The sequence below is a fragment of the Lepidochelys kempii genome, chromosome 2 (assembly GCF_965140285.1).
Source record: "Lepidochelys kempii isolate rLepKem1 chromosome 2, rLepKem1.hap1, whole genome shotgun sequence".
In the NCBI taxonomy this organism is placed as follows: Eukaryota; Metazoa; Chordata; order Testudines; family Cheloniidae; genus Lepidochelys; species Lepidochelys kempii.
In genome coordinates this window covers 160,876,242-160,889,767 of record NC_136381.1, presented here as the reverse complement: position 1 = coordinate 160,889,767, position 13,526 = coordinate 160,876,242, and the positions used below count along the sequence as shown (strand labels likewise).

General features: G+C 41.0%; 1 protein-coding gene across 8 annotated transcripts in view; it reads right to left on the bottom strand.

Annotated features, from left to right (window-relative positions):
* The window catches only part of PTPN3 (protein tyrosine phosphatase non-receptor type 3), a 278,122-nt gene that overhangs the window by 140,374 nt on the left and 124,222 nt on the right, over positions 1 to 13,526 (bottom strand). For all 8 annotated transcript variants that reach the window (XM_073332642.2, XM_073332646.2, XM_073332643.2 and 5 more), the window contains 2 exons: positions 8,262 to 8,350; positions 2,013 to 2,076 (listed from right to left, as the gene is read on the bottom strand). In XM_073332642.2, the coding sequence (XP_073188743.1) occupies positions 2,013 to 2,076; positions 8,262 to 8,350 (153 nt within the window). The remainder of the gene's footprint in view (positions 1 to 2,012; positions 2,077 to 8,261; positions 8,351 to 13,526) is intronic.

Sequence of the window (13,526 nt, the reverse complement as noted above, 5' to 3'; positions counted from 1 at the left end):
GGGGCAGGAGGTTTGGGTGTGGAGAGCTTACCTGGGCAGCTCCCATTTGGTGAGGGGGTGCAGGTCGGAATGTGGGGGGGGGTGCAGGAGCCCCCGTTTGGTACTCAGGGTGGGAGTGGGGATGTGTGGGGTGCAAGAGTCAGGATGTGGGGGGTGCATGGTGTGGGGGGTGCAAGAGTCAGGGCAGAGGGCTGGGGGCCTGTGAGGGGGGTGCAGGTGTCAGGGCATCAGGTGTGGGGGGCTTGGGTATGTGTGGGGGTGCCAGAGTCAGCGCTTGAGTCGTGGGGGGCGGTGAAGGAGTCAAGCAGAGGGCTGGGTGTGTGTGAGGGGGGTACAGGGCTCAGGGCAGGAGTCTGGGGGGTGTGCGGGGCTGCAGGGCTCAGGGCAGAGGGCGTATGCCCCGATTCCACCCCCACCTTCTCCAAGGCCCTGCCCCTACTTCTTCTCTGCCTCTGCCGGGAGCAGCGAACAAACTGACCCCGCTCCTCCCCCACCCCCTCACAAGGGCCATCAGCTGATCCCGCGCAGGGAGGGACGGAGAGGAGGAGGAGGGGCAGGAACCCAGCACACTGCGGGAAGAGGCAGGGGAGCCGGCAGGACCAAGCTTCTGCCCCCTGCCCCTTTCCCCCTATCCCCACAGAAGGGGGCAGGAGGCGGAGAAGAGAGGGCCGGGCAGGATTTTAATGGCATGCTGCTGCTGCCCCGGCAGGCAGCAACGTGCCATTAAAAATGGGCTCGCATGCCGTCTTTGGCATGCGTGCCATAGGTTGCTGACCCCTGTTATAGTCTAACTAATTAGCTTCCCACCTGACCCCACCCCCCAAAAAAGATTGAATAGCTTCTCCACTGACTTAGAGGAAACAGCTAGATCAAAATACACTAATTAGAATCTATTATCAGCTGCAGTACTGTTTCTTTGCCACTGTGTGAGCTTCAAGAAAAATACCTTATAAAGAAAACTTGTAGTGAGCAATGTATTCTGACTTCAATTATTTTAACTATCTCAATGTATACCATCCAATTTTGCCAATTTAGACACTACTGTATAATTACTGTACTGCGGAAGGCACTCATTATCTGCTTTATCTCCAGATCTTTCAGTTGCCATTTTTTCCCCATAATGCATCCCCTACCGCTTTTCAACTTTGAGTCCCAGGGAAAAGAAGGTATCTGGGAGAATGGAGGGCAGCAGTGCCCAACATTGTGTGTCCTGCAGTGCTGTCTTCTCCCTCCATGCCCTCTTTGAAAGACACTCAGCTACAGAGTGGCTCATCTGCACGTAGGGTACATCTACTCAGCAGCTGAGAGATGTAATTCCCAGCTTGGGTAGACATAGCTGGGGCTAGCATGCTAAAAATAGCAGTGTGGCTCTGGCAACACAGACAAGTGGTGGATAGGACTAGTCGCCTGAGTATGTACCCAGACAGTCAGAAGAGATTGTATTTGGACCACTAGCCCAAGTCACCACTTGTGCCACCACAACCAGGTCGGGTAGACTAACCATTAGAGAAGATTCTGCAGGCAGCTGGCCAGCAGGTGGAGTATCTGAGAAAAGGGCAGCAAGACACTGGTAATCTGATGGAAAGTGTCAGGCAGCTGAATGTGAGTGAACGGAGGAAGATCTCCTCTGAAGAAGATCCCCTCTGTAGTCCCCCCGACCCCTCACACCTCCAAAAATACTGAAATGAAGTACTGTTGGTATGGGGGGAAGGACAACCATTAAACTTGAGGGGGTGGGGATAAGAATGGGGAGAAAGGGGACCCTGGGGAAAAGGTGACAGCAGATGGGAGCCAGAGAGAGTGGAGGAAGGAAAGGGGAAACTTAATGGGTAGAGCCATATGGAGCAACCCAGTAAGGACAGAGAGCATCTGTCAAACCAACTTCCTCTGCCACTGAAATTTAAGGCTAAAATTACTACCCTGGTTCCTTTCACAACAAGTCAAAAGAATTTACAGAATACTGATTAAAAATTTGATAAATGAAATGGGAAAATAAACGTTGAACTACTTACATGTTTTTGCCGTTGCTGTATAAAAAATTTTTTCCTTTTAAAGGAAATTTTTAATATGTTCATCCTAAAAAAGAAAGAAAATACACTAAGAAACAACCCATAAAAATAGAGTAAAACAATCAAAGAAAAAGTGACACAACACATGTTTATAATGCCCATCAGTCTTAAAAGATCCTGAAGTACATTATAAAATTACAGATTCATGACTAATAAAATGCAACCACCTCTTGGATGAAGATTAGCAGCTAACTGACACACACCCCCACACCCACCACAGGAGCAAGAGAGAGGATCAGTAACTTTGGCCAGTGGAGAGCATCTTTTAAAAATCATTATTCAATAGTTACTCTGTAAGACTTGACTGTTGCATAAGCAGGAAGCCTCCTATGACAATTCTCACCTACGAAGCTGCATGATGTACTTGCAGCAAAGACGCAATGGAATCAGTTTGTCCTCTTCATTGTCTGCACACAGTTCATGACACTGAGTTCATGTAACTAATGAACCATACTGTAACAATGGAGTACCAAGAGTAGGACTTTGATAACAGGACACATTAGGCCATATACAATATCAAAAATGTGTCTCCGAGCAGATGACAATATAAGTCATATTACTATTAGTAATAGTTGTGTCACATTATTGATAATATCATTTTGAATATGAAAAGGAAGCCACATTTTAGAGTTGTCTTTTGGAAAAACCCTATGCTACTGTACTGTTAAACACCCAGGAGAATAATTGGTGGTTATCCATTAAACATTCTAATCACATACTTATTTGCTTTTGTGGGATTAAGGGAGAGGAAGAGTGGTGGGAAGACACAGGTCTGAGTGCTAAGATTTTCCTTACATAGATTGATCAAATCTCTAATATTGTAATATCCTTACATATTTTATGTAGCATAGTTAAAAACAAACATGAGCTCTGATGTTCTAAATACACGTGTCAGTGGTGACTTCCCAAATTCTTTTATTATAGGCAGAGATGATAATAGTGGCTATAGTTAAAGTTTGTCTAACACTTTTCATATAAGCCTGATGATATCTGCTTAGCTGAATCAGGGTGAAATTTTCCATGATGGTTTTTGTCTCTTTTGTCTCAAGAATTTTTTCTTTTTAAGGTTTCAAAGTCATTCCATCGTTTCCAAGAAAAAGGCTATTGAAAAATAGGTAGTTTTGCCAATGTTAAAATTTCCAACTTTTGTTTTTGTTTTTTTGTTAAAACTCTCTAGTTCCTGCATGCTTGGGAGAAGAAATTTGATGAAGAGATATTTGGAGTTAGAGAGATGCCTTATCCCTAAGAAAATCCAGATTTGGCCAATTTATAAATCTGAAAACTGCCATTTGCATATGCACAGTAATACTTGTGAGAAGGCTGCTGCTAAAACCTCAGAATATTGTACCTTAACTGAGTATGCTGCAGACCCTTGGAGCTTCGCACATGACAATTGTACTGAGGATTTCTCCCAATCCTCACAGACTCTCCTACATAGCTGTCACAGAGCTAGAGCTCTAGATAGAGGGTGTAGAGGGGACCCATCAACCACACCCTGTTTTGATTTAGGGGAAGGTGAATTGGGTTGGGAGCTAACTTGAAATCCTAGTCCACCACTTTCTACTAATTGGTGTTAATGCTGTGCACTTTACAACTCTTATTATTGAGCAATGTCTCACACTCCTGCCTTAGGAAACAGGACATTCAACTGTTTTATCGATAAGGTAACAGATTGCACAGTGTCACTTATGGCAGACCTGGAAATAGAATCTGTCTGCAATATGTCAAATCCCATCAACGGTGCCACACTGCCTTTCAGAAAGAATGTACCAAAACTGTGCTCTTGGCTGTATCATCAGAAACAGAGCGAGGAACAGAACCCAAGGATTCTGATTCTCAGCGTTTCTCTGCTGTCTAGCAAATACTTGTGTAAGCTACTGGAAAATTTATGCCATGTCCCTCTCTACTGGCTAGGCTACAGAAAAAGTAAGAGCATAACACTGATACTATTTACCATTGGTTTAAGCGGTAGAAGTCTGTACTGTGTATTTAAAGGACATGGGTACCAAACCTGTTGATGACTTACAAGAGGTCAAGGTGGTTCCACATGGTGGAATTTGTTTTTTCAGTTTTGTTTTGTTTTTTAAATGAATAGGTGAAATTATTGTCTCCAGAGTATTTTTCTAATGTTTTATTTTATATAATACATCGTTCTGAGCACTGAATCCATGTGCTACACAGGCTGTTCTCTCTCTGCTGCTGCACTCCTACTATGCTTGTTGACTCCCTCTCGTTACTCCTTCCTCTCCCCATAACCATCTCTCACTTTCAGGATGGTCTGTTCTTCAATGCCAGTGCTGCTTCTTTAGAGTACCACTCCAGCAGTTTAATTCAAGGCACAAAATACTTGTTAAAAGGACACAGATTTATTTAATCTCATAACCAGCAGCTGTGACATCACACAATTTTTTTAAGTGAATGGCAGTGAGTAACAGTAATCCATGAGACTTCCTTTTTTGTTTTTCTAGTGGATTATGCTGTCATTAGAAGACTTACATTTCATGAGTGCTCAAGCATGTCACATCCAGAATATAACCTGTATACAATGTAGTTGTTCACATTCTTATAGGTAACTCTTATAGGTATACAGTGGCTCCCTGTAAAGTTCACAAATTCAATAGGTTTTACTGCTTACTTTTAAAGTACACAGTAGTTTTGTACCACTACAGATGACAAATCTTTTGGCTCAGGTTTTTCCTTTCATTTACTGAGATCAGAAAAAATAAAATTATGTAGCTGGCAATAGAACCTCAAGTGTCTGTGCCAGAAGCTGGGACTCGACAACAGGGGATGGATCACTTGATAATTGCCTGGTCTGTTCATTCCCTCTGAGGCATCTGGCACTGTCGGAAGACAGGATACTAGGGCTAGATGGAGCATTGGTCTGACCCAGTATGCCCATTCTTATGTCTTCAGAACTTCAGACTGAACAGAAATCCAAGGGAGTTCAACAAACTGATCAGTCTGTCCTGATACTTAAAGCTAACCTAAACAAAGATGCTACTTTAGACTTAAACTGAAAAGTTTCCTTAGCTGTCAGTTTGTTTTCTCATCCAGCAATCTGGAAGTTTCTGTGTATATCAAATCCACAATTCAAGCAGGAAGCCAATTAGATTTTGGGTAATAAGTAACCTTAATATAGTCCTGCAGGCTTCTCAGAAAAGCTATTCCAAAGTTGCAATTGTTTTCAAAGCGAAGGGACTGCGCACCCACAACAAAGAACAGAAACTGATCTGTTGCATCTTTATAAGTGGTGATGTAATATATTCAGATTCTGGAGGAAATCTGTAGCTTGTGTGTTAGGAAAAAGCCTCTTTACTTGCAAAATAAGCCAATCTAATATGGAAATTGTTTGGAATCCCCTGGTGGCATTTAAGATTAGTTCTTTTTCCCCCCAAAAAATGGATCAAATCTGGGGGCAAGTCCAACTAAAGTTATTTTTCAGAAACATACTGACTCTCATTCAGACTCTCATTCAAACTATTCTGACTCTCATTCAGACTGACAAAGCTGTTAGATTTTTTTTCTTATATAGTTTGTTTTGATCATCTCATTTTTTGCCAAGATGGTATTTTTATTACATCTATCCTTCAGCACTTTTTGTCCACTTTGGCTACTATCACACAGCCAGGGCCAGATTTACACCTTGTGCACCCCTAGCCACAGCATCTTCAGTGCCTCCGTTGCCTACAGCAGACCTTCGTGTTGCACACAGTTTTAGAGAGGTATGGTGCCCCTGGAATGCCAGCACCCCCAGGCACGTGTCTACTGTGCCCAGGTGGAAATCCAGCCCGGCACACAGCATCGTTGTTCTATTTTTGCTGTCTATTAATATTGCAGAATATTGTTCCAGAATTTTTTGAAAGAGCACTTTGATGGTGTTTGCTGCCACCTTGAGTTCAAAAAAGTTTGTGTCAAATCCTGATGAACTTATATCAGAAGAAGCCCTATTGACTTACAACAATGTTATTCAGAGTGTAAACTGAAGCAGGATTTAGCTTTTTATTAGAACTCTATCTCCTTTTCAGCCATTTGTCACTATATAACGTTTTCCCCACCCGAGTACCTCCACCCAATAGGCTTTGTAATCCTTTAAGTAAAATACATTGAGGGCATTATAGAAATTTATCATATTCTATCTTTTTATAATATGTCTAAGCACACAAAATACATTCTGCATATATAGTATAGGGAGGTGGGGCACTGTATTTTCTCACAATGACTTGACTGTACCACATTGCTTATGAATGGCTGAGCCATGACTGATGTATCGATGCAATCAGAAATGAGACCAATAAAGCCTCTCTCCAATATATAAAAGCTTTTAGTTTGTTTGTTTTTTTTGTGTGGAAAGAGACTATTTTAGAGCATTTCTAGGATTGTTCCTACCAATTTCATACTTTCACCTGCAAATCCTGGTACCCCAGCTATTATGAGTCTAATTTATATAAGCCTGAAGACTCAAAGAATTACTTAAAATAGCTTTCTATACATAATGTCGAAATTCCAGTATCCAAACTTTCTGCACCTTGCAAGACTAGAAGTGCTGTAGAAAGCTGTGAATTATCCCTTTTCAATGGAATAACACTTTTGTTTCTAGACCTGAAAGATCACATGATATTGGACTTTATACATCACTGGTGTATAATATTTGCCTACCCAAGACCATCGGTTAGTCATTTTGGTAGAGCAAAAGTGTGAAAAGGAAGAATATCTGTCTGGCAGACCATCTTTAAAAATAGCAGCTGTTTAAAGGCATTTAAAGATTTGAATGGCTAGAATTAATAAAGGAGGACTAGAGGGCAGATTTCAAGAGAATCAGAGGTGCATAAAAAATCTATATTCTATCATGCACTAAATTATACACAGAAACACATACATCATCATGGTGCGGTATGAAGTTTGTACTGGCATGAATTTGGGATGGTTGCATTATCCCCATGTGAATTATGAAGGCCATACTATTCAAAAGATGATACATTTCAAAGAATGGAGAAAAAGGATAGAAATGAAGGAAATAAGCAAAAAAAAAGATAGTTTAGGATAGACAATTTAAATTTATAATCTATTTTAGTGCTTTATTCTGTCAGACGTTCCTTAGGTTTGTGATAAAAAGATGGGGAGTCTAGAGTACTTAAGGTATATTAATGTTTCTGGTTATCTGTAGTTCCTGTAGTTAAATAACTGGAGGCAGAAGAAGACAATCTACAACTCACCACAATGTATTATTCTGTGAGGTCTGGGAGCTTTGCACCAACTTCTTTGGAAACTTTCCCCAGAAAACTGTTGTAAATTATGCCTAATACCATGCACCAGCAGCTAGGCACTGGTTCCACAATTGAGCAGGTTGATGGAAGTGCAAATAATCCCACTTTTACACAGAAGAGTACACAGAGGATCAGTAAGTGGAGGAGTTCAAAAGAATCATCTTTTGGACCCTCTCCAGAATCTTAAGGTCAGACATGTGTAAAACATTTCAATCGATTTGCATAGAGGTCAGCAACTCTGGAGTCTCTTTCCTAGACCAAGACGGGACTTTCCCGATCAAAAATGAATGCATATACTAGTGTTTTCAGCTTTACACAGCCATCAAAGTATCTTCCCCTTTGGAGATCCCAAACCTATAAGTCAATCCTGGATGATCTTGTAGACTTGTTTTATTCCTTTTTTGCTTGTTCATTTATCCCAGCTCCTCCTGAAAACTGCCAATAGTTGTCATTTTTGTTGGTTATTTCACAAAGTTCTTTCACAAAAGCAAATGCCATGCTTACCAAAATTCATAAAATTGCTGATCATCCACAATTAATTGCTGAGCTGTTTAGCAATATTAAAAAAAATTAACCAGAGTCATTTGGGTCTAAGGACAGGGGATGTGGAGGGTCACCAGCATCCCAATCCTACAAACTCATATATGAGAGTAGTCTGCCTCTGAACTCTAACCGACTCCTTTAAACTCAGTGGTACTCACAGTCATGAATCTTTGTAGGATCAGGTCCCCAGTCCAGAGCTTTCATTTTAACCCAACCCCGGTGAGAACCATATACATATCACAAAAACTTAACCTAACCCCTTCTGTAATAGATTTTTCCTCTTTGGAATAAAGATCATGCCATGTGAAAATATTATTTAAAAATTTAAAACAGCAGTTGTAACTCTTGGTTACTAAAGGAAATAGAAACAAGTAACACTTACCAGGGATAGAAACTTGTGCAAATAAATTTTCTGTACACAGCAATACCTCCTGAAGCAATTCCAATCATCAAATCTAGATTATGTAGATCCTGAAAAAGAAAAATATTGTAAAAATACAGATGGCTATGAAATACATGTTCTTTCTGCGTGTGAATTCATTCATGGGTTTTCCATATACAAGTATAAAAAGACAACCCAAAAGGCTTACAATTCAAAGAGTAAGATTTCTGCACTATTTGTCCTAACTTTGTCAGACCTATAATGCAATATAAAAGTCTTGCTATTCAGAGAAGCATTATAATGTAATCTCATGCAATTGTGTTTAGCGCTGTCTGTGTCAGTAGGAGAGACTGCTGTAAGGCGACAGCAGGCAGTTGTGGGGTAGAGCTGTTGTCCCTGGTCAGTCAGCTAAATGTTCAAAGAATTTAGGAGCTTGGGCACCCAGCCTGCCAATACTTGACTGTTTGGGAGGACTTGAAAAAGAATTCCTCTCTCTGACTCCAGAAGGACCTACCAATTAGAGGCTAACAGAGAGTTCGCTGGATAAGAGATGACCCAAGCTCTCTATATAAAAGTGGGTTGGGACCACATACGTGTTGATATGCATAACTGGTCAAATTTACTGTCCATTATAGTGTCATGTTCCGGTGCACCAGATCAGGATTAAAGGACCTAGACTTCTGGTCAAGGAGAAGAGGTATCCCAGCCTAAGAGTGAATTAATTTGTCAGAACTCCTTTCTTTTGGGCACCTGTTGCTGTTATTTTGATGGTGATAAAGGTGTTCCCAACATACATGAAATCCTGAAAAATCAATAGTATGTGTATGTTTCAACAGACTACTCTTGTATAAAATTCAAATATGTGCACAACAGGATGTGCAGGACTGAGGCCTTATAATTAATTTACTATATAAAGTACACCTCTACCCCAATATAACGCGATCCGATATAACATGAATTTGGATATAACGCGGTAAAGCAAAAATGGTTTTCTGTCCCATATACAACATTGGTTCTCAAACTGGGGGTCGCGACCTGGTTATGTGGGGGGTCGTGAGCCCTGACCACAGCATGCGGCTGCAAGTTGCAAGCCTCAACCCCTGCGCCGGGCTGTAAGCCCTGACCATGATGCATGGCTGCGAGCCCCGACCCCTGTGTAGAGCTGCGGGGCTGCAGGTCCCGACCCCGGCTTCGGGCCCTGACCCCGACAGGGAAGCACGGCTGCGAGCCCCAACCCGGGCACGCGGCTGTAAGCCCTGACCCTGACCGGGGCATGCGGCTGCGAGCCCCGACCCCGGGCTTGATGTGAAGGACGACATCAGACGTGCCCTTTCTAAAAACAAGACCAAGAATAAAACTTCTTGCGTCAAATACTGTATTAATAACAGAAATGCTCGAGGCCAAAGCAAGTTCAATATAACGTGGTTTCACCTAAAATATGGTAAGATTTTTTGGCTCCCGAGGACCGCGTTATATTGGGGTAGAGGTGTAGTAGAATACGAGTGACAATCAAGAGGACATAATACTGGAATCATTAACCAGCTTTGATATTGCAGGATGTTCAACTTCCATGCACATTAACCATGATCTAAACACAAATTATTGTCTACAAGTAGAATCTGGATAAGTTACATAATAAATTTTAAGCTTGTGATTTCAGCCAAACAACATTCCCTCTTTGTCCTGTGGTTCTCATCACTGATCTTAAATCTCATTAAAACCATATTTATGGAATTCTTTTTCATGGAGGGTGAAGTTATTCACACAGGAATTTCAGAATTACTGTGTATAAAGGAAAAATATCGCTTAGCCAAAGTTTTAGACGTTTCCTTTAAGTTCAGTATACAATTGTAATCCTTGACTTCCTAGCTCACTGTGATCTATGTATGTACTCATCTTATAATATACATATTTCTACAGGGAATTGAATATTTATGCCTAAATACAGATTTAGGTTCCTAACTTTAGGAACCCAATATTTAAAATGTTGGCTTTGGTTCAGGAGAGCAGAAATTTTATGACACACTTTTTAAAGTAATGCTGGATTCTCTTAAGAAAACTTTCAATAGCCTAAATGCTCCTCTAGATGGCTCTCTTGGCTCAGTTAGTATAAATATATTAGTATAGTATATAAAGAGAGAGAGAGAGATGTGGGGACCTTAATCCCCAACTTCCACTTTTCCTGTACCATAACGACTCTGAGAATAAAATAGGTAGAATGTAATTGAACAAGACTCTGGCAGGATACAGAATGTATGTGAATAAATTATCTTTTCTATTACAAGTTTGTTAGAATATATAAAATATGAGAGTGAATAATTGCTGAACATTCTCTGCCACACACATTATCAATTCCTATGCCACCTAACTCAACTATCGGGTAAACAGTACCATATTGTGCCAGATTTAGTATGTATTAGTAATTTATATTCCACTGCCAAGAGGAAAAGAAATACAAATCCTGTCTCTAAAGTGGTTAATAAAGAAAAAAGCGTAAATAAGATTGTCCACACAGTTTAACAGCAGGAACAATTGACTTGTACACCAGGATTCAATCACCTTGCCTCTTTTAGGCTGATAAACATGATTACGGTGGCCCATTAAAAGCTAGCTTTGGAGAAAAAGTTGGGAAATCCCATAAGAGCTAACTGGGGAAAACGTTAGCAGAAATGACAAATTGATAACCATTGAACAGAGAAGAACTAAATTAATCCAGTTCCTCCAAATGGTGTGCCTGATCAAGTTTTGGGAGTTTTTTTTATGCAGACGTAACCTCACACTGATATGATAATGAAATTGAAAACCTTCGAGACTAAACAAATCCAAGCATAATGACCAAGAACTGGGAACATAAGGAGTGGGGTGGGGAGGGAGAGATCCTCTCTGAGAGTATGTCTACACACCAGCTGGGAGCATATTTCTCAGCAAGGGTAAACGGACACATGCTAGCATGTTAAAAATAGCAGCACAGCCGGGGGTAGCACAGGTTCCAGCTCAGGCTAGCAGCCTTGGGGAGTACAAACCAGCCTGGACCCGCTGGATACATACCTGGTAGCTAGCCCAAGCCGCAGCCCATGTTATCCCCAAGGTATGCTACTATTTTTAGCACCTGTTAAGGTTGCCTGACACTTTCCATTATAAAACCCTATTCTAAGCTGCTTATAGCTTTGCCAAACTTTAACTAGAGAAACAAGGTAGGTGAGGTAATATCTTTTGTTGAAACAACTTCTACTGGTGGAAGGTACACACTTTCAAGCTATACAGAGCTCTTCCTCAGGTATGGGGAAGGAAGCAGAGTGTCTGAACTAAATACAAGTTGGGACAGATTGTTAAAGGATAATACATGTTGGAGACAGTCACTGGAAATGAAGTGTGTAACTGGGGGTTAGATGTTAGGCATAAAAGGTTTGAAGTGGGCAATTAAGAGCAGTAGGCAGCTAGTGTGCTACAAATTTCTGAACTGAAGAGGGTTCTTCCAGGGTATTTAGGTGCTAACAAATCTATGATGTGATCTACTTCTCTGGTGGAGCGGCCTTGTTTAGTGGCACTCAAAACAGCACCAGACCCTGCCAGAACAACAGAAATAAAATCTGCAGACATATCTCCACTGCCATGATGATTAATACCCCTGTGACTGGGGTCCCAGTGGGGAGCCAGCCGAGGTCACTCAATTAGGGTGCAGAGTAACAGCCGCATTAGTCTGTATTCGCAAAAAGAAAAGGAGGACTTGTGGCACCTTAGAGACTAACCAATTTATTTGAGCATAAGCTTTCGTGAGCTACAGCTCACTTCATCGGATGCATACTGTGGAAAGTACAGAAGATCTTTTTATATACACAAACCATGAAAAAATGGTTGTTTACCACTACAAAAGGTTTTCTTTCCCCCCACACCCCACTCTCCTGCTGGTAATAGCTTATCTAAAGTGATCACTCTCCTTACAATGTGTATGTTAATCAAGTTGGGCCATTTCCAGCACAAATACAGGTTTTCTCCTCACCCCCCACAAACCCACTCTCCTGTTGGTAATAGCTTATCTAAAGTGATCACTCTCCTTACAATGTGTATGATAATCAATGTGGACCATTTCCAGCACAAATCCAGGGTTTAACAAGAATATCGGGGGGGGGGGGTGGGGGGTTAGGAAAAAACAAGGGGTGTGAACTGTGAAGAATGGAGCAGACAAACCCCAAAGCTGGTAGATAAATCAATACTTAGATTTACCAAGCCAGCACTAACAGCTTCTGTTATACCTCACTGGTTACTCAGCATTCCAAACAACACAGTTCCCTTGAAGTAACCCAGTCTCAGGCCTCCATCCAGATACACAAGTCAAATATGATGAAGATTTCTCAAAATCTTACTTCATCATACAAAAGAAAAGGTTCTACCAATCCGAAAGGATTGGACACATTACCTCCCAGGTTAATGAATATTCCAAATCTTACCCAAATACATGCTACAGCCAATTCTTATTAATAAATTTTAGTTTAGTTAAAAGACAAAAGAGAGAGAATGGTTGAAAGATCAGTATACATATAGACCTGAGTTCAATTTTTGAGGTTCAGATTCATAGCAGAGATGGTGAGCTTTGTAGTTGCAAAGAGTTCTTTCAGAAATAGTCAACAGGTTATAGTCCAATGTTTATATTTCAGGGCAGTCCAGTCAGAATGGGGATCTCAGTCCTTGTGGCTTAGGCTTCCCCTGCATGAAACCTCAAGCAGATCCGAGATCAACAGGATCAGGACACAAGTGTCTTTTTATACAGTATTCTGCATCCACTTGACCACACAGCCCTGAGTAAACAATAGGCTTCTGATGTAACCTTCTGTTTTCTCAACACCACCAGTAATTGGTTATACAAATTAACACAGGGTAATTTATCCATTAGGCAGTCTATCACAAGCTTCAAAGAGACATAGACAATGCCATTATTTCACCCAAGATTCATCTAAATGTTAATATTCCCTTTTGATCTCTGAATTAGTAGCTATCGTGACAGACAGGAACTGTCTGTTTACATGGGTAGCATCTAAGATACACACAATTAGTATCACTTCTAACAATATAGGGTTGCATTTCAAAGTTCTAGTCTGTCTAGCCAGAGTGGCCCAAATTACCATTTCTAACATGTCTTTAAAGGTCGGTTTTGGGTTAGTTAGCCTGCAAGCTGTTTAACCCTCTGTGGCCATGAGTTATATTTTGTATAAGATTTGTTGCAATTATATAACAGTGGTAGCAATAATGACTAGCATGTTTATATTT